Consider the following 26076-nt stretch of genomic DNA (forward strand, 5'->3'; position numbering starts at 1 on the left):
GTACTCAAATACACTAATAATCTCCACTTTTTAACCTGTTAACCGGGCGGGACGCATAAATACGTCAAACGTAAACAATATCGGGTACGGGTAGGACATTTGAATACGTCCTTGAAATATATGTTTATTATATTTATATATATGGACATATATTTTTCGAACAACAAAGGTACTAGTCATCCATACATGTCTCGACATGAATTTAAGACACGGAGTGAATCAGTATTCGCGCCCGTTGCAAGTTGTGTAGTTGGACAGCGGACCGCCCGGTTAACATTGGCTCTGAAAACCACATGCATTTTTATTTTATTTTTTATACATTTATTTAAATCACAATTTTAAACATGTTTTTTAAAAAAATTGCAGAGACCCACCAAGCCACCTTGTGTGTCTTGTGGGTGGAGTTCTTTTTGAATACATTTTTATTTGTTTTTAACCATTTTCACCTAATACACAAAAAAGAGAGAAAAATTAAGAATATAAACATTTTACAATTTTCATAAAATTCACTTCACTTCAAACCCTTATCCGCACATCAATGGTGCATAGGGCACTGCATCATATAAATACAGTGTTATCTTTATTGTTAACACATGAAGGAAATGTGATCAGCCCTCCGCTTCAGGTACCAGTCCAGGGTAATGTTGAAAAAATGCTTAGCATTCTACAATGATGTAACCACATTTGGAATGCCTCTAACCAGTTCATAGTGCTGATCTAGAGGGTCCACGTTTCAACTCTGTATAAAAGCACTGGCCAAGCGTGTGACCATTCTTTGCCAATGTTTCAGATTGAGATTTTCATTACAGAATCATCATTTTCATTTTAATCTGGTATGCATGTATGTATTGATAATCCCAAACTGCAGTACTATTTTGTAATAAGTAATTTTTTATTCATACAGGTCGTGCTCAACAACTGCATGCCAAATTATCTCACAGCATGCGGCGGAGAGGCAGTCTTCAGGAAACTCTGAAACGGTTTGTATTTGACTATATGTATTCTAATCTTGATATCATTGACTAATTTTGAATCTCACATCTTGAATGGTAATTTTTAAAATTGTTTTCAGATACCAAGCCAAGCAAGCTAGGGCTGAACAGCACAGACAAGCTCTGCAGAAGGAAAGATCCACTAAACTTCATCAGCTCCTAGCCAGAGTCGAAGATGTCAAGGTATCTTTCTTTGAGATATATAGAAATGATATATATGTCTCATCTATTTAATGAAACTGCCATCTGTTTAAAACTTTGTAAAATAAATAACACTAGTTGTTTGAGTATTTCAGTTCTTTAATCCCTTATCCGCATCCCAATGGTGCATAGGGCACTGCATCATATAAATGCATCATTTTGATCATCTGTCCGCCTCCGTAGTGTAATGGTCAGCACGCTCGGCTACCGTTCTGGAGGTCCCGGGTTCGATTCCCAAGGGGGGTAAAATAAATATAAGTGATTTTTTCACTGTAATATTTATTCAATATTACCATGGACTGGTACCTGAAGCGGAGGGCTGATCACCTTTCCTTCATGTGTAAAACGATCAAGAACACTGCGTTTATGACATAGTGCCCTATGCACCATTGGGGTGCAGATAAGGGTTTTTATATTATTATTATTTTGATCATCAACACATGAAAGAAAGGTGATCAACCCTCCGCTTCAGGGTATTATTGAATAAATATTAGAGTGAAAAAATATATTTATTTGACTCCCCCCCTTAGAATCGAATCCGGGACCCCCAGAACGGTAGCCGAGCGTGCGTACGGACATGAGTACAATTAAAATAAATAAATAAAAACAATTGAAATTGCATCGCATAGTTTAAATGTCACAATTGTGGAGGTTCTCACCGAAACATTACATTTCCATTATAAATGGTTTTAAGTAATCAGGAATTCTAGCTTGTAAAATTGTTACATTTTGGTGCGATTTAATGATTTCATATTGGTTTAACACAGGATTGGTCACCTTTTGTCACAACTTTAATTAAGATTTTGATAGAATACAGTAAACAGAACAGATTTGCAATTAAAGGATTTTTGTGCAATATTGGAAATGTAACTTTTTGGTAAGGACCTCCGCAATTGATGTGGTGATTAGTTAATGAAAATTGTGACAATTTTAACGATTTTGTTCAAATTTGTGTACGATCACAGTTTTCAGTGATAGATTGTATTATTTTCAATTTTCAGGCAGCAAAGGTTCAGCTGATTGAGGAGAAGAGGCTGAGAATGGAGCAGAGGCTACAGAGAGCAGCGGAAAACAGAGACCAGAGACTAAAAGTAATTTTTTCACAATATTTTTGAGTGTATAATAAAACAAAAGAGGCGACGGAAGACCCCAAAGGAGATGGTCCGACAACATAGTCACTGTGGGGGGTAGAAACTGGCTGCGACCAGCAATGGACCGAAGGAAATGTGGAAAAATATAGAAGAGGCCTATATCCAGCAGTGGAGGACAGAGGCCTCATGAAGAAGATAAAGAAGAAAGCAACAACTGTATTGTTTTTCTAACTTTTATTTTATTTGACCAGTGATAGGGTTTCATCGTTACCAACATCATCCTATAGTCTGATGATGTCGATAATGATAACATCCGGTGACACTGGTCAAATGAAATATTAATAGAAAAAAAACCATATACACCGCTCGGCTGTCCAAACTTAAAATACAGTAAGAGACATTTTTTTGTAGCACGTTTTTTTGCATTTTTGGATTAAGTAGAATCTACTTAAAGAAAAGAAAAAAAACCTACTACAAAAAAATGTTCCTTACTGTGTTTTGAGTTTGGACAGCCGCGCTGTAGTTGTGGTTTTATTATATAAAATGCAGTTCCACCAAGAAATGTCTGTACAAAACTTAAAACTTTTTAGTGTATATATGTTTTTAACTAACTAACCTTCATGCTGTTTCACCACAGTGGTAGGCAGAGAGAATAAAATCCTACACCACTCTGTCTTTGAGAAAAATCTTCGCCTTTTTCAGTCATGCATCTCTTCATACATACCCGCCGATTTTTTATATTATTCTGACTCCTGACGTGACGTGACTTTTGAGTAAATGCATTAACTGATCATATCAAGTTTTCCTTGTGTTTGTATTCTCCTACTGCTATTTCTGACTACATTAGCCTCATAAATTTGTTTTACTGTTCTTTCCTCACTCATTCGTTCCACATGTCCAAACCATCTCAACACACCTTTCTCAATTTTAATCTTATCGATAATGCTTATCCCAGCATTGGATTCTTTCCTTAATTCACCATACAAACATCTATCATACATCGTTCTGCCGCACATTCGTCAACTTCATGTTTCACTTCCATGCATTTGGGTCGGAACGAGGACTGCATTGTGTACTGCCATTTTAGCTTTCGTTGATAGGGTTTAATTTGCTATGGACTGAATCCAGTCCACAGTTCACTCTGTTTCCAGCATTCACTCTCCTTTCCATAATGTGAGTTGTTTGTTTTATACCATTTGAGTGAGTGGTGCATTTGTCACCTATCTCCCTCTCTCGGTATCTCTCCACATTTGGTTTCAACAATAGCACATACTGTTAACCTTTGGGGAGTGTTTTTGTTCTACTTCCAATAATAAGAAGCGTTTTCACCAGCCATGTTTTGTATTTTTGTTTGTAGGACATTGTGCGCAAGGCTCACGACGAGGATGAGAAACTGAGAGAGATCGCCTTCATCAAGCAGCTGGAGGCGGCCAACAAGAGACACGACTTCCTGGTCCTGTGCAGAGAGCAGACGTCGCGGCTTATAGAAGTCAGGGCTGACAGGATGCGGAGATTGGTGCGGCTTTTATTTTAATTATAATAAATAACTCTTTTTAGCTAAAATATGTGCAATTTACTAGTTTTAACTATAAAAAAAATATGACGTCTCACTCGATGACATCTCACTCAATTACGTCCCACTCGATGATGTCTCACTAAATGACTTCTCATTCGATGACATCTCACTCAATTACGTCCCACTCGATGATGTCTCACTAAATGACTTCTCACTCGATGACATCTGACTCAATTACGTCCCACTCGATGTCTCACTAAATGACTTCTCACTTGATGACTTCTCACTTGACGTCTCACTCGATGACATCTTACTCGATGACATATCACTCAATGACGTATCACTCGATGACATCTCACTCGATGACGTCTCACTTGATGACTTCTCACTTAACGTCTCACTCAATGACATCTTACTCCATGATGTATCACTCAATGACGTATCACTCGAGGATGTCTCACTTGATGACATCTCACTCAATGACTTTTTTCTTGCAAATAAAAAATAAATAGCTGAATTGTTTAAGTCCTCCATATTTTTTTACAGATATCAACAAGAATACACAACAATTTTATTGTATTAATTTATTTGTCAATATACAAAAAGAAAAATCAAAATTGTCCATTAGAAAGTAATTAATTTAGTGTCTCCTAGTATGTCACTATTTCGAGGAAGAATCTCACATACATTTCATGAAGATTTCTGCTAATAAAAAATTTACTTCAATCATAGATGTTCCTGACAAAGTTTTACTTGAAATATGCAGTTGATCTTTTCAATTGAAGCATAAATATAACTTTCCGAAATTGGGGTAATGTGGCTGACAATCATGGGTAGAATAGTAACTGTAACAAAGTGTATGATTTGATCACTCAAATTAGCGACTGACATGTTGTAAACCCCGTGAATGCCCATATTTCCACATTCTCCCCTCAGTAGACTTCTTCATCCATGTTGAGATATCGATAAAATAAAATAAATTTCAGCTACATAAAATAGTTTCGTTTTCAGAAAAATATGACTGATTTTTCCTCATTCGAAATAATTGAAAATAATAGTAAAAAATCCAATTATTTTGATATTTTTTTGTCAGTAAAAATATTATTTTTTTGTTATTAAAAATTTAATTTATTTGGTTTGTTTCTGATTTTGATATTTACAGGAAGAAAAGGCTGCAAAGGAGGCTGCCGTCGAAGAGAGACGGAAAGCTTTGGAGACAGAGAGAATCATGAAGCTGGACAAGATGAGAGAGAGCAGGAGGCAGAGAGAGGAAAGAGTGGGACGGCAACAACTGCAAAAGGAAAAGGAGAGAGCGCAACAGGCCGAAGAGAAGGTAAGAAGCTAGTCCGGCATTGTATCGCAGTGGTTGGCTCGTCCAATTTTTCAAATTTTCCAAAAAAATTGTTTATTTTACTAAATGCTGTATATTAATTATTGATTCGGCATTGACTTTGTGGAATGACATGATTATTTTATCAAAATTAAACACTTGAATAATCCACTTTATCGAGTTTTATTTTTATTTACGACTAGTTTGGAAAACGACAATTGTTTTCATCTTCTGGTACAAATTAAAACTTTTAGTTTTAATTTGTACCAGAAGATGAAAACAATTGTCGTTTTCGAAACTAGTCGTAAATAAAAATAAAACTCGATAAAGTGGATTATTCAAGTGTTTAATTTTAATAAAATAATTGCTGTATATATGTTGAAAATCAGAGAAAAAACTATTTTGAAAGAAAGAGCTTTTAATTTCAAGTTAAGACAGCAACAGGCACCTCAGTGATTGGAGCGCTACGTGCAGCGCAGTCAAGGGATAATTGGAGAAGAGTCATTGCTTCTACAAGGGTCACAACCGTCAGTAAGGAGTAAGAGCGCTTGTGCACTACACGGAATTTTACCGTCCGGTTAGGATGAAAAAACGGATGATCGACTTGCGCACTTGTCCGTCTTTCTTCGGATCGGTGTGCTCGACCGGTGCGTAATCATGGTGCGCGTGAATTTGATCACGCTAAACTGTTGAAGAAAGACCAATTGTAGACTAATTCCGTGTGATGAGACGTTCATTTACATTACATACTTAAAAAGACACTTTGACAAGGGTCACAACCCTCAGTAATGAGGAGTAAGAGCGCTTGTGTACTACATGGAATTTTACCAAGACGACAATTTTTTTGAAGAAAGACCAATTGTAGACTAATTTGGTGCGATGTTGCATTTCATCAGGCGCGCGGGAGATCGGAGCGGCTGTCGGCGCTGCAGGCGGCACAGGCGGCCACGGCGCAGGCGCTGCGGAGGAGGATCTCGCTGAAGCAGCGGGAGACGGCGCGGCGCCACCAGCAGACCATCTCGCTCATCCGCCAGCGCGCCCTGGAGCTCTCCTCGCAGCGCCCCGAGCCTGCGCCGCACGAGAACCTGCTCCCCAGGACCCACAAGGTTGGCAACTAATAGATCAAACGTCTTTTGAAACGTGCCTGTGCTTCTGGATGAATTTTTTATATTTTTTTTTTATACATTTAAATCACAATTTTTACATATTTAGAACATTTTTTTTTGCAGAGACCCACCAAATCGCCTTGTGTATCTTGTCGGTGGAGTTCTTTTAATACATTTTTTATTTTTTTTATCGATTTTAACCTAATATACACACAAAAAAAAATAATATACAGTGAAACCTCTATCTATCGTTCCTCTAATAATCGTTTTCCCGGATGTGTCTTTATTTCTTCTACCCCAAATTAATTTCATAGAAAAGTACATAACTTCGATCGTTTCTTCCCACCATTTTACCGCATTCATTGTTTGAATTGCGCTACATATTTGATATAATTTGTCTGTTTTTTTTTTACATTTTGAAAAAAATTACTAAATTTTTTTACAATTGACGACAGTATTTCAACGGGTGAGATACAGACTATCAAAAGCTTGTGTGATGGATACAGCAGAAGAAGTCTGAAGATCTTTGGGTTTTGTTCAGCTTTGTATTTTTTTTTAAAATTAATACATTTAATTATATCTAAAACTTGTATTCTTAAAATTTCAATCTACCAATGGGGGGACGGTATTTTTACTCGATTGTATGTCCTTGTGTATTGACTTCTTTATCCCGCATTCATTGTTTTCCCACATTCATAGTTTATTTCAATAGGTCCCTTTAAAAACGATAGAAAGAGGTTTCACTGTATATTGAAAGATGTCCCAACTGCATTCCCAGATCTGATACAGAAGCATCTAGGCTTCCTGACAGACCTTCTCTTGCAAAGCAATTTTTTTAAAACTATGTTTTATTCAAAATGTTAAACAAATTTTCATTCCTAGATTGTATTGTAGATATAAAGTAAAAGTTTGTTCATTTAAAATTCTTTAAACACATTGTTTGCGTGAAACTCTTTAAAGCATCTTTTACATACTGTTGGTAGAGAGCGGGACACGCTTATAAGCGTTTTATTTGTTTACTTGTGGTAGGGTACGAGAGACGCCAAAAAACATTGCACAGATGGGAATTGGGTTTATGGTTATTTGTGATTAGTATATGACCCTAATTATAATAGCTATAAGGGTCAGGGCTGATCAATGTGGCCCAACAACAATGTGTCAATGTGTGTGTTTTTGCAGATACTTTGTGGCACATATAATTATTTTAATGCAAAACTCAAAGTTTGTTTTAAACCACTTTTATTTGTGGTACTTATTTCCAACCAGTTATGACAAGCACCTCGTCATCTTCAGGGATGGATATGTAATCTTCCATATTTCTTTTCAGCTCGTATTAGACCACAATCAAGGAAAAGCGAGTCAAGATTTATTGAAGAAAAATGACCCATCAAACAGAGATTCTATAACTCCGCAGCGGGATTCCAATTCTGATGAAAATAATGGCATCAGTAATGGCGACGGTGAGTTACTCACACTTTATCTAAATACTGTATTTACAACATTTTGGGTATGTACAAATTCTTGTTCACACATCTGGGTTCCTCTACTTTTGATATCACAACATAGATGAAAAAGAATATGGAAGTAGTTACAGGGATTACGACCTGTTATAGCCTGGTTTATAATAATAATTTTGAATGATTAACATAGCGCCATTTTTGTAAAATACAACCTCAAGGGCGCATATATAGAAGTGTCTCCAAGCTCTTCTGTCTAAACATTCTTTTAATAAATAAAAAAAAATAAAACCCTTATCCGCACCCCAATGGTGCATAGGGCACTACGTCATATAAACGCAGTGTTATCTTGATCATTTACACATGAAGGAAAGGTGATCAGCCCTCCGCTTTAGGTACCAGTTCAGGGTAATATTGAATAAATATGACAGTGAAAAAGTCACTTATATTTATTTTACCCCCCTTGGGAATCGAACCCAGGACCTCCAGAACGGTAGCCGAGCATGCTGACCATTACACTACGGAGGCGACATTATATTCTTTTAATTTCCTTAAATATTTTTGTTTGTTTTAGGTAACGAGGATAACCGGATTTCTACATCATCATCAAGGGAAAAGCACAAAGCGCAGAAGAAAAAGCTTAAAAAAATCAAGCAAAGATTGTTTACAAAGTACGTACCTAACTTTTTTCAATTTTAATAAAAAAATTATCGTAAAACATCTTAATTAAAAATTTTAAACAATCAAAAGATCATGTGTTATTATCGGATAATCAGTGTGGGAAGGGTTGAAATGATTTTTTTTGTTCACAGAGGACAAGAGTACGAGGCGTCGTACGAATTCCCCGCAACGGAAGCCTTTTCCACCAAGAGCAAGATGTCCCGCTCCATCAACCAGATCGCCAGCATAGTCCACCGCCAGCATCACGTCTCCAGCGCCGGGGGCCTGATCTCGGCAGCCCGCAGCCAGAGCATCCTGAAGAGCGGCAGCCTGGAGTCAAGGGTCGGCTCGGTGCATTCCTCGCTGAGCGACCTCAGCAAGAACGGCAGCCTCAAGGGGGAGGGATTCGTCAACGGGCTCGGGGGAAACTTGAACCAGCTGGATCGGTTCTTGGGAGAACTCTCCAGGATAATGGAAAAGCAGGTGAGGATTTTAAATTATTTATTTACATAAAGAGGGAGAGGAAGATCCCCACACGATGGACCGATCAAATGAAGGCAGCAGCAGGCACCTCGTTGGTTGGAGCGCTACGTGCAGCGCAGTCAAGGGATAACTGGAGAAGAGTCATTGCTTCTGCAAGGGTCACAACCCTCAGCAATGAGGAATAAGACGGAGAAGAATTTACATAAATTTTATTTATTTATTAAAGATAACAATTATAAAACACATTTTAAATAAAAAAAATACAATACAATACAATACAAATTAAATTAAAAAAGAGACCCACCAAGCCACCTTGTGTGTCTTGTTGGTGGAGTTCTTTTGCGTTTTTTATTGTTTGTATCTATTTAAACCTAATATACACACGAAAAAAAATTAAAAGATATAAACCATTTTACAATTTTTATAGAATTAACTCTTGATCATTCACCCATTCCTTTATTTTGCCTTTGTTCCATATTTTATTTTGACCTCTAACATCCGTCTGCAACAAATTAAAAATGTTGGGAACAATGTATTGCAGTGTTGGACTCCCATATTTATTTTTAATTCTTGGGACTATCGAACTTTCGTTGTGTGTAAATCGTGTATCATGGTTGTGTACTAAAAGATTTCGATATTTTTGTCTAGTTTGTTGTTCAACGATGATACTCATCCACAATATTTATAGATCCACTCAGAGTAATTGTCCTTGTCTCGGGCAGCACTCAACAGTATCTAGACAGTTCTGATCCCCGTCCAATCTCGTATATTCCGGAGCCAGGAGATCTGTCTTCTGCCCACACCTCGTCGATGTTTATGATGTAATTTTTAAATGTTTTTTTTTCTCCTCGGCAGATCAATCCCTCTGAGAAATTGGCTTGGCAGAAGTTGAATGGATTTTCAATTCTCAATGATATTCTTTCAACTGGTACAAATGAGAAAGAAAACTTCACGGATATATCAATGAAGTAAGTGATTTTTTTTTGTATATTATATAGTACATTGGTGGGTATACTCGGCTGTCCAAACTCAAAACACAGTAAGGGACATTTTTTTTGCATTATTGGACTAAGTAGATTCTACTTAGTCCAAAAATGCAAAAAAACGTACTACAAAAAAAATGTCCCTTACTGTGTTTTAAGTTTGGACAGCCATACTGCTAAGATGCAATATAATCCATCTAACATCCAATATTGCTGTTGAGAAAGTTTTCCAATTTAAGTTTTTTTCTGATGATGGAATGGTTATTCTGTAACTGGTAGTTGTGAAGCAGAGTTTTTAAGTGATATGTATTACACAAGGTAAATTATGAATGATAATGAGAGTATTATATTACCATACCACAAGTTAACAATGCTTTCATATACAAAAAATAAAAAATAAAAAAAATATTTTTGACTCTAGAACCGAATATTTTAATATATTTTTCTTGTCTTTTCTCAGGACCCTCATTACTGCGGGCAATCTCTACAGATTGGCGTGCCTCAACTGTCCCCAGAACTGTGATTACGTCATCTTGTCTAATAAAATCATCTGCCTCGTCGATCTCATGTTGCAAAGACTGCAGGTAAGTTCTTTTACTTCTATTATTATTATCATTAATTTATTAGAAATTAATTAAAGTTAACCCTTAGCATACTTAATGTAGTTTAACCTTTTAACCGCGTTAACTTTGTTCCTGAGAGATGCCCGTGCGCGGCGGTATTTCGCCGTTTTAAAATGATTACTTTTATCATGTATTTAGTTAAGAAATGATTTATTTTCCTAAACAAAAACATTCAATGGGATTCATTGTGCCTTTTTGGTACTCTATAATACACTTGTGTCACATTATTCTTGAAATATATCGTAATATTAACAAATAAGATCGTAACATAAATAAATCAAAGCACGCATTGTGTGTCACTCTTACCCACTGGCGATGCGTAGCGTCGAGAGTGAGACAGATATAGGGCATGATTATGGCGCGGACTAATTATCGACCTCAAGAAAAATCAGGGATCTGTTTTTTTATTTATCCTTGTGATGTTACAAATTATAAGTCAGATATTTCAACAGATGTCATAAGGCCAAGGATTGACGTATTATTTTATCCAAAGTCCCACACGATGAAAAAATCCCTCCATGTTGAACTGAGGTTCGAAACTTGGAGCAAAGTAAAAACACTTACGTTTATGCGAGTCGCGTGGATCCAGTTAAAACCTTTAAACATGGTAGCTTAAAGAAAATATTATTCATTACAATATTTCCGCTTATATCAGTAGTAATAAACCATTTTAACCTTTTAACTGCCGGCAGGTACATGTATGGTGGTACCCAGCACGCCGCAAATTTTACGACAAATAAAACCTTCCAAACATATTGTTATTGAAAAAGTAAAAACATTTATTTATAAAAGTTACTAAATAAATGAAGAGCGCGCCAGTCTTGCAGTCATTTATCCATAATCATAAAATTAATTGTTCATGGTGCAGGGTTGTCACAAAATTTGTCATAGAAAATATGAAAACTAAATTATATATCAAAAGTAATTGTTCATGTTAGTTTAATATTAAAAGTATACACACACACTATGATTTAAAAAAAAATAAAAAATAAAAAATCATTGTCATCAGATTCGGCAGTGACGGTAACTCGGGGATTATTGGACAACCCTGTGCGCTATCAGTTGTTCCGACGACAAAACTCTCTTTAATTTACATTTAAAGTGGTAAAAACAAATTCTGTTTCAATTCTAAGTATGCAAAGATATTCTCAATAGATGTCACTATGCGTTCAATATATTTGTACATTTTAAATAATTGAGTTTCTTTACTGAAAGCCCATTTAAAACGGCGCGTCTTAAGACGTGATTTTTGTATGAGCGGCGCTCCGTTCACAGAAAATTATACGTCTTAAGACGCTTTTGGCAGTTAACCGGTCAACCAATTGATGCTTTTGAACGAGCAGTGTTCGCGGACGGCGCATGTGTCACATTGTGCCAACTCGAACACTGCTCACGTATTTCCACTTGTTTGCGTTACAAATCTTAGAAAACAACCCAAGTGGGCTCACCAGTTGCCATTTGACACTTTTTATTGGAAATTATTTGATGAATTACCAAATTTAATCTTTTTTTATAACTATAATTAACCATCAGGCTGCTTCGCGCCAGCAGAGGTAATAGAACGCCACACCACTCAGTCTTTGGAAACTTTCTTAGCCTCTTCCATACTCATACATCTCCTCATACAAATCCGCCAATTATTTCAACTATATGGATTTTTTTAAATGAAGTTTAATTTTTTTTTTTTTTCTGTTTTGTTTTTTTAATTGAGACAAATTTAAAATTATGTAAACTTTTCAAATTGATAAATAAAGAACCTGATATTTTTAGTTCTAAATATATGTGTGAAAAAATCGCAGTATAGAGCTCATTGAAATCGTGATAGAAGTTTAAATTTGGGTGCCACACTGTGTGCCAAACATGCTTTGGGCATAACCGAAAATGGCACGGATTGTGTGCCGATTGCCGTTGAAGGGTTGATAAAAATTTGTATCGTTTTTCATGGATAGAGACATCGTTTGAAAGTTTTGCTAAACATTTTATGAAATTTAGTAGGGATCTATTTTCAACTTCAGTCTGGTTTTGGGCATTGACATACAGATGGCAGTAACTGTATTTTTTTTCTATAAGCTTTTATTATCTACTAGCTGTGGTGGGTCAGTTTAGTTAACTGGAAAATATAAAAATAGGTACCACACATTTTTAATATCGCTCACTCCTTTCAACGTCATATATAAAAAATCGTCAATTTTCCATTGTGCATGTTTCTGAATGCCCAAAAAATGTACTATATCCCAGCAAAAGAGGCATACTTTTAACTTAATATTTACCCGCTACAGGGCAGAAAGTGTTGTTTTTGCATTTTGAAAAAAAAGTATTGTTTAATTATCTTTTTAAATATACTAAATATTTTTCAAATGGAGAAAAAACATTCAGGTTTTACCTAAAAAGATCTGTTGCACAGTAAAAAGTTCAATAAGTGGCTTGATATTTATTTTTAATACATTTATTACATTTTTTAACTTTAAAAACGATCTCCTGAAAAATCAAGTTTTTCGATATATGACGTTGTTGAAAGGAGTAAGCGATATGTCAATATTGTGCGGTCCACAAATGGCATTGTATCAACAATATACAGTCTGTTCACAGTTATTTTACCTCAAGTTTTTTTTCAAATTATTTATTTGGCAGTATAAATAATTTTAAAAAAACTAGAGGAAAATAACTGTGAACAGACTGTAGTTTAGTTATTTAGGATTAAGGAAAATGAAGTTGCGATTTATCATACATTGGGTCTTAAATGCAGTTAGGATAGTTCTTCTATCGCCGCTTGGATTCGCTACCAGTTTCGTAACGCTTCTGTGTGCTGTAAGACACTGAAATGCATCAGACGGAAATAGATGCTTTCAACCCTTTGTGATTTCATATAGCGAGCCATTAAGGAGGAAATGATATCATATTTCACAATAAACAGGGCCGAGAGACGTACCAGGAGGGCAGAAATGGGAAGGGGTAGTTGGACAAATTATTTTTAGGATAATATATCGCTGACTCCTTTCAACAACGTCATATATAAAAAAAAAACTCGATTTTTCAGGAGAACGTTTTTAAGGTTTAAAAATATAATACAATGTATTAAAAATAATTTAATAATTTTTACTGTGCAACAGATCTTTTTAGGTAAAACCTGAATGTTTTTTTTCCATTTGAAAAATATTTAGTATATTTAAAAAAATAATTAAACAATACCTTTTCTTCAAAATGCAAAACAACACTTTCTGCTTTGTAGGCTGTAGGGGGTAAATATTAAGTTAAAAATAAGCCTCTTTTGCTGGGATATAGTACATTTTATGGGCATTCCGAAAACATGCACAACTGAAAATTGACGATTTTTAATATATGACGTTGTTGAAAGGAGTGGGCGATATATATTCTTTGGGTAAAAAAAAACAGAATTTTCCTAAATATGTGGGTTATTTATAACTCACATACAGTATCGAACAGATTAATTGAAACAAAACTTTTTTTGTTGTATTTACGTAAAAAAAAATGTAAAATCTTTTGTTTATTAGTTATATAAAAAATTAATGTTTACTGTGATCTCATTTGGGCTCAATCAAAGATTTTACTCTTCTTGGCATCATTTATATAAGGTTGACGTCGCCCACCTTATCAAGCTGATATACCCTGGGAATATTAGAAAGAGGGGTAGGGAGATGAAAGAAAATTCAGCACAAAAAATATACTTAAATTGATTTAATTAAAAATATAAAAATTATACGAAAGTGACTTTAACTTTAACTAATCTTATTCACTATCTTAAATTAGCTTAAAATTAATTAATCCTATCTTAAATTAAACTTATTCTAACCTTTGGTGGAAAAGATGCGCCGTGGGATGCTGGGGTGGCCGTGATCCTTTGTGAAAAAGCTGCGCCGTTGGATGCTGGGATGAGGTTCTTCTTATGACGGGGCGCCGTGCGATGATTCTTGCTTCTTATCTTCTTCTTCTCCTAGTAGAGCTTCAGCTCTTAATTTGAGGCTTATGACCCGGCGTGGGTCTGCTTTTGATACTCCGGATGAGTAAATCCCTTTTTTTCTATCTTCTCTCTCCCTGCGTAGAGCTCCCGCTCTTCTCCTCACTTAAGTCTTAAAACCTGGTGTAGGTATGCTTCTTCGTCTGATTTCTCCCGACTGCTCGATCCCCCTGATCTCTCCCGACTGCTGCTTACAACTCCTCGATCCCACTGATTTCCCGGATGCTCCTTCCAACTCATCTTCTTCTCTGTGTCTTCTGGCTGACCAGCCGTCCGACTGGTCGATCTCCTCTTACGACTTACTCCCTCCAACTGATCCTTCCAATTGTTGGCTTCCAAGTCACTATTCCGACCAACTCTTTTCCGGCCAACTGCCGGCTTCCAAGTCCCGGCTTCCAAGAGCTTATTCCGACCAGTCCGACTGGTCGGTCTTTCCTTTTACGACTGATTCCTCCCAACTGATCCTTCCAACTGTTGGCTTCCAAGAGAGCGATCCCACTGATTTCTTCCCGTTATATTCAGTTTCTCTCCTTGAAGATCACGCCCTCGAAACCATTTTTCATTGGCTGACGGTGCGCTTGTATCCACCCCCAAAATTTTCAACGTCTAGACATCAATTAGCAAACATTTAATTTTATTTGCTCTATATAATAATAAAGAACCATCGGCAAATATCTTTAATCCCTTTTTTACAAAGGCCAGCGGGTTGGCGACAGTTTTTTTATGATTCAAACCTTTTAACTACATTTTAGTTTTACGACAGGTAAATTATAAAAGGTCGGAGCCATAAAAAATATTTGTGCGCACAGAATTTTTTTTTTTTTTCCTAAGACTAATTAAATTAAACGATTGATAATTGATTATTTTTGCCAGGCTAGAGGAGAAACGTGGTTTCACCACGTCAAGGTTTTGGCACGTGGATGCCATTTTATCGTCACGAAACCACACTTGAATTATGGACAAAATGAGCTTTTCCACTGTAGTGCAGTCAATTTTGGAGAGCCGATTCTTACAGATTGTCGATAGATTTTCAATAAGGTTTATGTCTGGCAAAACTCTTGACCAGTCCAACACAGTTTATTGTTTTGGTGTGAAAAATTTCATATTATTTGTGGCATTTAAATCCTGCTGAAATATTCCATTACCATTTGACCTTCGTTTTTGTATCTCTGGTAGTATCTTTTCCAGTAGAATTAAGTAATATAAATAAATAAAATAAATATGTGGGTTATTTGTAACTCACATATAATGTAATACATTTGTATTACATATTAATAATAACTGGCTCGTTAAATTATCACTTCAAATACGCTATTTTTTTTACCATAAATTTTCTTGGTAAATACCGCCATTTCTTTAAATCTATTATGTATATGTGTGTATATTTTAACTAACTAACTAACCATCACGCCGCTTCTCCGCAGGGGTAGGCAGAGAGAATAGACCGCCACATCATTCTGTCTTTGCCAAACATTCTTTGCCTCTTCCACGTTCATGCATCTCCTCATACGTACCCGCCGATTATTACGACTCCTAACCTGACCACTTTCAAGTATTTGGCATACCTGATCGTGCCATGTTTTCTCCGTCTTCCTCTGCTCCTTTTTCCAATTACATTCGCCTCATAAATTAGTTTTACCGTTCTTTCCTCACTCATTCGTTCTACATGTCCAAACCATCTCATCACACGTTTCTTAATTTTATCGATGATGCTTATCTCAGCTTTGCATTCCTTCCTTATTTCACTATTCGAACTTCCATTATACATCGTTTTGTCGCACATTCTTCTGAGAGATCGCATTTCGTCTGCATTCAGTCTACTTTCATCCTTCTTTGCCAACTCCATGTTTCACTTCCATACATTAGAGTTGTGTATATTTTACTGGTAAAAATGTAAATACTTGGTCGTAGTCAGGTCAGGAGTTGGAAGAATCGGCGGGTATGAATAGAGAGATGCGTGATTGTAGAAGTTTGCAAGGACAGATTGGTGTGGTGTTCTATCCTCTCTGACTACCCCTGCAGCTGTTCTCAATCCTGATGGCAAAAAAGGAATGCAGTCGAAATTTCTCATACGAATATGCATAAAAACGATCTATGATACATGTTCGGATGGTGAAATAAGGAAAGAAGGCCGAGATAAGCATTATCGATAAAATTAAGAAAAGTGTGTTGATATGGTTTGGACATGTGGAGCGAACGAGTGAGGAAAGAACAGTAAAACAAAATTGTGAGGCGAATGTAGTTGAAAACAGGAGCAGAGGAAGACCGAGGAAACATTGGCAAGATCAAGTATGTTAAATACTTGAATGCGGTCAGGTCAGAATTCGGAATAATCGGCGGGTATGTATGAGTGTAGAAGAAGCGAGGAATGTTTGCAAAGACAACATATTGATGTGGCGGTCTATTCTCTCTGCCTACCCCTTCGGAGAATCAACATGAAGGTTAGTCTTTTAGCTAAAAATATGCTTCTTGTCTTATGTAACGTAATGCACGTCCATGTTATTTATTTTATTTTTGTAATATAGTAAAATCGAGGGGCGGTCGATTTCTCGCGTTTCTTTTCACCCCGTTCGGTTTTATGTTCGCGAAACTTCCAAGTTATAAAAATTAACGACCGAACATTTTCAATCAGGTTTTTTTGCTTACCGTTTCAAAAAATCGATGCGTACGTAATATTGTAAATTCGTGTACGCTAAAACGGTCGCTTTTTCACTACATTGCTTGCAATAAAAAAAATACGCAAAAACCGTATTTTTATCCTTTTTTTTCGAATCATCGTGTGATTTTTTTTATTTTCATTAGTTGATTCGGCAGTCACTTGTCTTATTTGAGGATTAATTATTTGGTAAATACCACTTTTTATTCAAATCTGTTGTGACACATCGCTCACTCCTTTCAACAACGTCATATATCAAAAAACTTTATTTTTCAGGAAATCGTTTTTAAAGTTTAATAATATAATACAATGTATTAAAAATAAATATCAAGCCACTATTGAACTTTTTACTGTGCAACAGATCTTTTTAGGTAAAACCTGAAGGTTTTCTCTCCATTTAAAAAATATGTAGTAAGTATATTCAAAAAAATACAACAAATTTTCTTCAAAATGCCAAAACAATACTTTCTGCCCTGAAGCGGGTAAATATTAAGTTTAAAATATGCCGCTTTTACTGGGATATAGTACATTTTCTGGGCATTCCCAAAACATGCACAACTGAAAATTGACGATTTTTGATGTATGACGTTGTTGAAACGAGTAAGCAATATGTAAGTGTTGTGTACTGGGCACTGTTCTCGTGTTATACAGCATATGGCTTTATCAGCATAATAGACATATGGAATTAGTCCTGATAAGGTGATACGGCGGAGAGGGTTCACTATTTGTGATTCCTGTACAAACGCGATTAATTATTATTATTATGATGCAATATTGAGTGACTAGACATATTTACATACACCCGATACAATATAATCAAATGTACCTACTATATGGAATGTGACAAAAAGAACACACACACAGTAAAATAACTCCTAAAGTGGAGAAACCCAAATTTGTGAACAAGTATTTGGTCACAAACAGGCGTCGGAAGACCCCAAAAGAGATGGGCCGACGACATAGTCGCTGTGGGAGCAGCGACTTTGTCGTCAGCAACTGACCTTAGGAAATGGGAGGACACGGAAGAGGCCTTTCCAGCAGTGGAGGTCAGAGGGCTCATGAAGAAGAAGAAGAAGAAGAAGATTTGGATACACTCAAAATGTTGTTCTAATTGGGATTCGCGCGACCAATTAGAACATTCATACGAGATGTGTATGTTTAAACATGGATTCGTACGAGTAAAATTCGCATTAAAAGTAAACTTGCGATGGCCGCGTATTCGCGTTGTATTCGACGTCGTCTTAAGGTGAGGACTGCCCGGAGTCATTTGGTCGTAACGTAACACGTTACGATGCGAGCATTCGTATAATAATAATAATAAATTTGGATAACTTATATAGCGCCATTTTCGTAAAAAAAATACCTCAAGGGCGCTTCACTGTGAATGAATGTACAACGAGCCGAGCGCTCCATCGGAAGTCGGATGCTCGCCGCGAATGTTACGTTACGACGAAATGTGGAGCCTTGTCCTCACCTTTAGGCTCCATATACGTAGCATGTCGCGCTTTCTGGCGCGATCGCTTCCGGATTCCCGGCTATCCGAATCCGGCAGCGATAAGAGGCACCCGATCCGGTCGCGATGCATGGTACGGCATGCCGGTACGCACTCCATTATCGTCCCACTCGACGCGTGTTTGCGCTACACTCTCGGCCCAAAGTCGGGTCGATGGCGCAAATATGTTTGCTCAATCATTAGCGCTCATTGGCTTATCGCGGCTCGGCCAGCGCGACATATTGCGCGCATTCCAGATAACGGGACGTGTGCGACACGGTTATACAGCCAATTAACCTGACAAATCAATTAATACAAGATAATTGGTATATTATATATTAAATCATATACTTTAATATATGTGGAACATATACTCCAGACTTGTCTCCAGGCTTTTCTGTCGGCCGCCAGCTCCCTTGCATCCTCCCAAGTCAGATCCGCGTCCCGAAGCTCTGACGAGAACTGCCGACGAATTGTCAGCAGTGGTCGGGAACCTGATGCCTTGTAAAAGAGGCAAGCTTGATGGCGGCTCTCGGGAGGCATGCGGAGTACATAGCCAAGCCAACTGAATCGCCTTTTCTTGACGACAGTTGTGACCAAGATTTGCTGCATCCTACGCCTTATCTCTTAATTCCTCACAAAGTCAAACCACCGCACGCATAATAGGCGCACAAGACTTGAGACCACAGATAGACGTAGTCTGGATATTTACAAGGCTTACGACCTGTTATGCTGATCACTTTTTATTTTATTTATTTATTTCATAGATACATAGATACATTCATAGATCCATATTTATTTCATAGATACATTTACTATATGTATTACGGCTCTTTAGGCATGGCCTGTGTTGAGCCGAAATACTTTTTTTTAAAATTTTTAATTTTATTATTATTTGTTTGTTTTTTTTTTTAATTATTAGATTATATACATTACATACAAGAGATTCAATAATAATTTATAGTATAAAGATTTTACAATAAAATAATTACACCTGGACTTTAATTAAATCACTTTCAACCTTGTCCCTACCAATGCGAAGCAACCATCGACGGACCCTGTTCTTAAAGACCCGATCACTACTGGAATTCTTCATGGTTTCGGGCAGCGAATTAAATATCTTTGGCGCAAGGCATGAAAAAGCTTATATATGTACTTTATACGTGTGCAACGTTCACCATTCTACACATGATTGACAATCACGCTACTCAAATTTCGAAAGTCATATTTTTGCTTCAATTTTGGGTTTAACACCTTCTTTCACATGCTAATTCTCGGCATCGTCTGTGGTTGAGTTTAAAAAATATCTATTTAGCAGAGACCTTAATGAAATATATATCGCTCACTCCTTTCAAGAACGTCATAAATAAAAAAAAACTCGATTTTTCAGGAGAACGTTTTTAAAGTTTAAAAATATAATACAATGCATTAAAAATAAATATCGAGCCCATTACTGAACTTTTTACTGAGCAACAGATCTTTTTAAGTAAAACCTGAAGGTTTTTTCTCCATTTGAAAAATATTTTGTTTATTTTAAAAAATAATTAAACAATGCCTTTTCTTCAAAATGCAAAAACAACACTTTCTGCCCTGTGGCGGGTAAATATTAAGTTAAAAATATGCCGCTTCTGCTGGGATTTAGTAAATTTTCCGGGCATTCCGAAAACATGGATAACTGAAAATTTACGAATTTTGATTTATGACGTTCTTGAAAGGAGTGAGCGATATCTAAGATCCTTCCCGGATAATTTTCACTCACTAGGATAAAATATTGTCTTGTTTTTGGCAGCTATAGATATCAATTAGCACTTATTTCAAAGTTTTTTCGTTTTTGTTTTTAATTTAAGTTTTACTAAACTATTTCGTAAAATATATTGTAACACATCGCTCACTCCTTTCAAGAACGTCATAAATAAAAAATCGACCATTTTCAGTTGTGCATGTTTTCGGAATGCCCAGAAAATGTACTATATCTCAGCAAAAGAGGCTTATTTTTAACTTAATATTTACCCGCTACATGGCAAGAAGTGTTTTTGTGCATTTTGAAGAAAAGGTATTGTTAAATTTTTTTTTTAAATATTGTAAATATTTTTCAAATGGAGAACAAGCCTTCAGGTTTAACCTTAAAAGATCTGTTGCACAGTAAAAAGTTCAATAAGTGGCTTGATATTTATTTTTAATGAATGGAATTATATTTTTAAACTTAAAAAACGTTCTCCTGAAAAATCTTTTTTTTTATTTATGACGTTCTTAAAAGGAGTGAGCGACATGTTTCGATGCATTCCGCATCATTCTCAAGCACCGTAAATATTATCAAATTTACCCAAAATATAGATCAAACCACTTTGTATTTCAAGGTTTACCAAATAAAGGGTTAAATACTGAAAGGCCTACGTTAGAAATTTTCTGGTGACGTGAATAAAAATATAACAACAACAGCAAAATTGTAAATAAGTTAGGTGGTGACGATCGAAACATAATATACGTCAGATCAGAAACATTAAAATTGAAAAAAATATCGAGAAAATCTTAGAAATTAAAGACGCCGAAAGAAAAATAAATTACTTTTCCAAAAATGTTTTCGCGAAAAGTTATTCTAGTCGGAATGTAATGGAATAAAGAGACGCTGAGAGGGTAAGAGGGGGTGTTTGGTAGTGGAAAAAATTCAACGATAACACGAGACGGTTGAATATCGTTTTCCCCGTAGACCTCCGCACGCCACCCCAAAGCTTTTAGGCTTAATGCAACCAGCCCCAACCACCCCTAGCCATCGGTAGGTAGGAGAGCTTTTATGATATTTCACCATGTCGGATACCATACTATGTAAAATGGAAGCGTATTGTAAGACATCGCCATTATAGGCACCATGGACCAGCTCCATTGTTCAATTCAGGAAAATTTACAACAACTACATAGTGACGATGATAGTCCGCCTCCGCGGTGTAATGGTTAGCGTGTTTAGCTATCGCGCTTGAGGTCTCGGGTTCGATTCCCAGGGAAGGGGGGTGAAAATAAATATTGGCGATTTTACACTCTAATATTTATTTAATAATACCCTGGACTGTTACCTGAATCGCCGAACCGATCGTCTTGCCTATCGTCCAATCCTTGCCGATAATTACTATACGAGTATACCTGCTGAATAGTTTTATTTCTTCTCATTAACGATTTTCTTTTATCAGCTTAGAAAAACAAACGTGTGACACTTATTTTTTATTTGATGAATGACGTTTTTATTTCCTTTTTACTAATAATAATTGTAGATAGTTTATAAAATATATAATTTTTGTATAATCTTAGTAAAAACTGAATAATTCGGTCTCATATAGGCGTTTCTATATGCGTTAATTATGAATAACTGCACTAAGATTTTATTTATTATTTAATACCCTTGCCCTGGACGCAAGTGACGATCATGACATGACGCAAAAGACGATCACGTGTAATTATCGATTAAGTTAACGTTGCATCAATCCGTTGCAATGCCCTGTAGGATCGAATGCCATCAAAGGCCAGAAGACGTATGAGAAAAATAAATATATAAGGGTTTATATTTGAAACCCTAACTTTGTGATTTTCCATTTTATAATTAAAATGTAACTTGGTTTTAAAATCACTATCAATATTTTATTGTAACTTTATTATAATGTCTACCGGTTTCGAAGCTAACCTCTTCTTTATCAAGACTGATTAGTACTAATCACTCAGACATTATAATTAAGTTATAATAAAATATTTATAGTGATTTTAAAACAAAGTTACATTTTATAGAATATATATTGGTTAAGTTATTTCTTGACTTCGTGATTAGAACGCCTGACGATTTTCTGCCACTATTTTCTAAATGTGTTTTTTTCTTCTTTAGTTTTCAGTGAATTCGGGTGTTCCGTGTGCTCTGGCCACTACGCTACAGCGAGCTACAACTTCCGCCCTGCGCTACGCCACTTCCGCTGTGGCGTCGAGGATGAACGATCTAGTCAGGTAAATAATATAACATTGTTTTCAACCGTTCAATTCTTTGTGACTTGGATATATATATATTTTTTTTATTTGTTTATTTGAATTTATTAAGCAGACATTTCTACTTTTAATATATCGCTCACTCCTTTCAACAACGTCATATATAAAAAAAATCGTTAATTTTAAATTATGTATGTTTTCGGAATGCCCAGAAAATGTACTATATACCAGCAAAAGTGGCATATTTTCAACTTAATATTTACCCTTACAGGACAGAAAGTGCTGTTTTTGCATTTTGAATAAAATGTATTGTTTAGTTATTTTTTTTTTAAATTTACTAAATATTTTTTAAATGGATAAAAAACATTCAGGTTTTACCTAAAAAGATCTGTTGCACAGTAAAAAGTTCAATAAGTGGGTTGATATTTATTTTTAATACATTTTATTTTATTCTTAAACTTTAAAAACGATCTTATAAAAAAATGTATGGTGAAATAGAGGTAAAATTTCGTAGGGAGGCTATTGGTTAATTTGATTACCAAATACAAATTTGTAATTTTGTCGGAATTCCTTAGTGACGAATTTCGTTTTTCTAAAATTATTTTGGAATTCCAAGAATGTACTTTTACTACCACAACTACCATCACGCCGTTTCCCCGCAGGGGTAGGCAGAAAGCATGGAACGCCACACTCTTCTGTCCTGACATAGACTCCTCGCCTCCTTCACGTCTATACGTCTAGTCATACATGCCCTCCGATTACGCAGACTTTTGACACCGCCAGATTTTAGGTTCTGATTGATCTGATCGCGCCAAGTCTTTTTCGGTCGTCCTCGTTCTGTTTTCCCTCTCACATTCGCCACATATATTTTCTTATTCATTCTCTCGTTATCAATTCGCTCCACATGTCCACACCACCGTAAAGAGCTCTTTCTAAGATTTTCAATTATTCCTTGTTCAGCCTTACATTCCTTTCTTATATCTTCGTTTTTAATTCTGTCATACAATGATTTTCCACACATTCGTCTGAGGGAGCGCATTTCAACAGCGTTCACTCTGATTTCATCCTTTCTTTGCCATTTCCATATTTCGCTTCCATACATTAGTGTAGATTTAAATATTTATATATTTTTTAATACTTGAAGAATTGTAATTTTTTTAAAATTGGTTTCTACATTGGAGAAATTTTAAAAGTAATGTTTTTTTATTTAGAATTACTTCACATATTTGTCTCTTTGTGTCTAATAAGTTTGCCGACCACTGCCCTAGATCAAAGTTTAATTATTCAAATTCATTTAAGGATTGAAAGAATAATAATAATAAAGTAAATAGAAAGCAAACAGTGATCGCGGATTACACTCTGTTTGTGTTTAATTATGTCCCGCGAGGGAGTCGATCCGGCGACCGCGTGGAGTGGTGCCGTCCTTTGATGCACTCGTCCACATCTGTCGCGCGATTCTAGTACCTACCTACGTTCATTGTGGGGGGGTGGCCAAACTGCCAATCAGCCACTTGGGATATCTTTGTTGTAGCCGTATCGCGATCTGCGATATCAGGTGTCCGAGTGTAGGCTCACGATTTACGAACTCCCGATGTAACGGACGCCGCAACTTGGAGATTTCTTTAATAATATTTTTTATAAAAGTTTTATATCGTGGGTATACTGGTATATGTCCGCCTCCGTAGTGTTATGATTAGCACGCTCGGCTGCCGTTCTGGAGTTCCCGGGTTCGATTCCCAGGGGGGTATCAAATAAATATAAGTGATTTTTTCACTCTAAATATTTATTAAATATTACCCTGGACTGGTACCCGAAACGGTGGGCTGATCACCTTTCGTTCGTGTGTTAACGATCAAGATAACACTGCGTTTATATGATGCAGTGCCCTATGCACTATCGGGTGCGGATGAAGGTTTGAAGAATACTGGCAAAAAACGTCAACTCTAAAATTCCTCTTTGGATAAACCCTGTCAACCCGATCAGGTATGCCAAATACTTGAAAGTGGTCAGGTTAGGAGTCGAAACAATCGGCGGGTGTGTATGAGGAGATGCATGAACGTGGAAGAGGCGAGGAATGTTTGCAAGGGCAGAGTGGTGTGGCGTTCTATTCTCTCTGCCTACCCCTTCGGGGAAGCAGCGTGATGGTTAGTTAGTTAGTTTAGTTAATAAACGCTGTCATTTAAGGCCTTCAGCCTGTATAAAATACACGCTATTAAACTTAAAGATGAATTTACTTTTAAAACCACAAATATATGAATTTTTATACTACTTTGCCAGTTTATAGAACGTTGAAAACTTTATAAACCGCATCATTAAGTTTAAATTGCATATTTTCGAGTTGACGTGTTTTGCCTGTATACCCACGATGTAGTATATCCGCCTCCGTGGTGTAATGGTCAGCGTGTTAAGCTACCGTTCTGGAGGTCCCGGGTTCGATTCCCGGGGATCTCCAGCACGGTAGCTTAACATGCCATCCATTACACCACGGAGGCAGACAATTAAATTTTTTTTTCCACATTTACTTCAGTCGACCAGTGACTGAGTTTCGTCGTTACCGCCACCATCAAACTATCGAATCACCTAACTACTTTCGTATAACACGTCATGCCCTCGCACCGCCGGTTTGGCGGCATATGCATCTCCCGTACCGTCCTCCTGTCCGTGTGTCATCCATCCGGGCCGGGTAGCCCTCCCCCCTCGCGACGGGGACAATGGCGACCCCCGGAGATTAACTACCGTTGAATGGCACTTGTCGGATTTTGTTTTAGGGATCACTGTCACAGTTGCGGGTTCGTGTTACACAAACACCGCCCCGTGTGTCTCCGAGTCTCGGTAATTTATAGACTGACACTATCCTCGATGGAGCATTGCGAGCGTCGAATGTTAGGGATCTGGGCGTTAGGTTTGTGAGCACCCTGACATTTCACCATCACATAGAGGCGGTCAGTGGTGATGCGTTGAAAATGCTAGGATTTGTTCTGCGTACTGCCAGGGTTTTCCAAAATACCCGCGTGCTGATAACTCTTTATAACTCCTTGGTGCGAAGTAGACTCGAGAGTGGCTCGATGATTTGGGGGCCACACGAGCTTAAGTACTCTCTTATGGTAGAGAAAGTCCAAAATAAGTTTCTGAGGTATCTCTACATGAGAGAGTACGGCTATTATCCTTGGCTCTACCCGACCGAATTTCTCCAGGGTATGCTCGACTACAAAAGTTTAGACACTAGAAGGAATGTGTATTTGATTACGCATTTTTATCGATTGTTGCGCGGTATGATCGATAATCCTGAAATTATCCGGAGCATTGTCTGTATGTTCCTGATAGTTACCTAAGACAGCGTCGGCATAGATTGTTTCACATTCCTATACACAGGACCAACCTGCCGATGGTTATGCCTGTAGGAAGAGCTACCGCTATGTTGAATAATATCTAATTGGATATTGATCTATTCCATGTGTCTGAAGGAGTTTTCCGAATAGTTCTTGCATATATTTTAGTTTAATGTGTACGATATATATTTTTTTATAGTTTGTAATATAAGTAATGTAAG

General features: G+C 36.7%; 1 protein-coding gene across 1 annotated transcript in view; it reads left to right on the top strand.

Moving 5' to 3' along the window:
• Positions 1-26076, top strand: part of LOC148299302 (uncharacterized) — a 91540-nt gene that overhangs the window by 11172 nt on the left and 54292 nt on the right. The window contains exons 5-16 of the mRNA XM_088276218.1: positions 905-980; positions 1073-1175; positions 2195-2284; positions 3642-3800; positions 4963-5133; positions 6027-6236; positions 7564-7696; positions 8268-8364; positions 8506-8836; positions 9692-9804; positions 10280-10403; positions 22432-22547. Coding sequence (XP_088132344.1) covers positions 905-980; positions 1073-1175; positions 2195-2284; positions 3642-3800; positions 4963-5133; positions 6027-6236; positions 7564-7696; positions 8268-8364; positions 8506-8836; positions 9692-9804; positions 10280-10403; positions 22432-22547 — 1723 coding nt within the window. The remainder of the gene's footprint in view (positions 1-904; positions 981-1072; positions 1176-2194; positions 2285-3641; positions 3801-4962; positions 5134-6026; positions 6237-7563; positions 7697-8267; positions 8365-8505; positions 8837-9691; positions 9805-10279; positions 10404-22431; positions 22548-26076) is intronic.

This window comes from Brachycentrus maculatus, unplaced genomic scaffold, assembly GCF_059751285.1.
Source record: "Brachycentrus maculatus isolate JH-2025_06_01 unplaced genomic scaffold, ASM5975128v1 h1tg001196l, whole genome shotgun sequence".
Taxonomy (NCBI): Eukaryota; Metazoa; Arthropoda; class Insecta; order Trichoptera; family Brachycentridae; genus Brachycentrus; species Brachycentrus maculatus.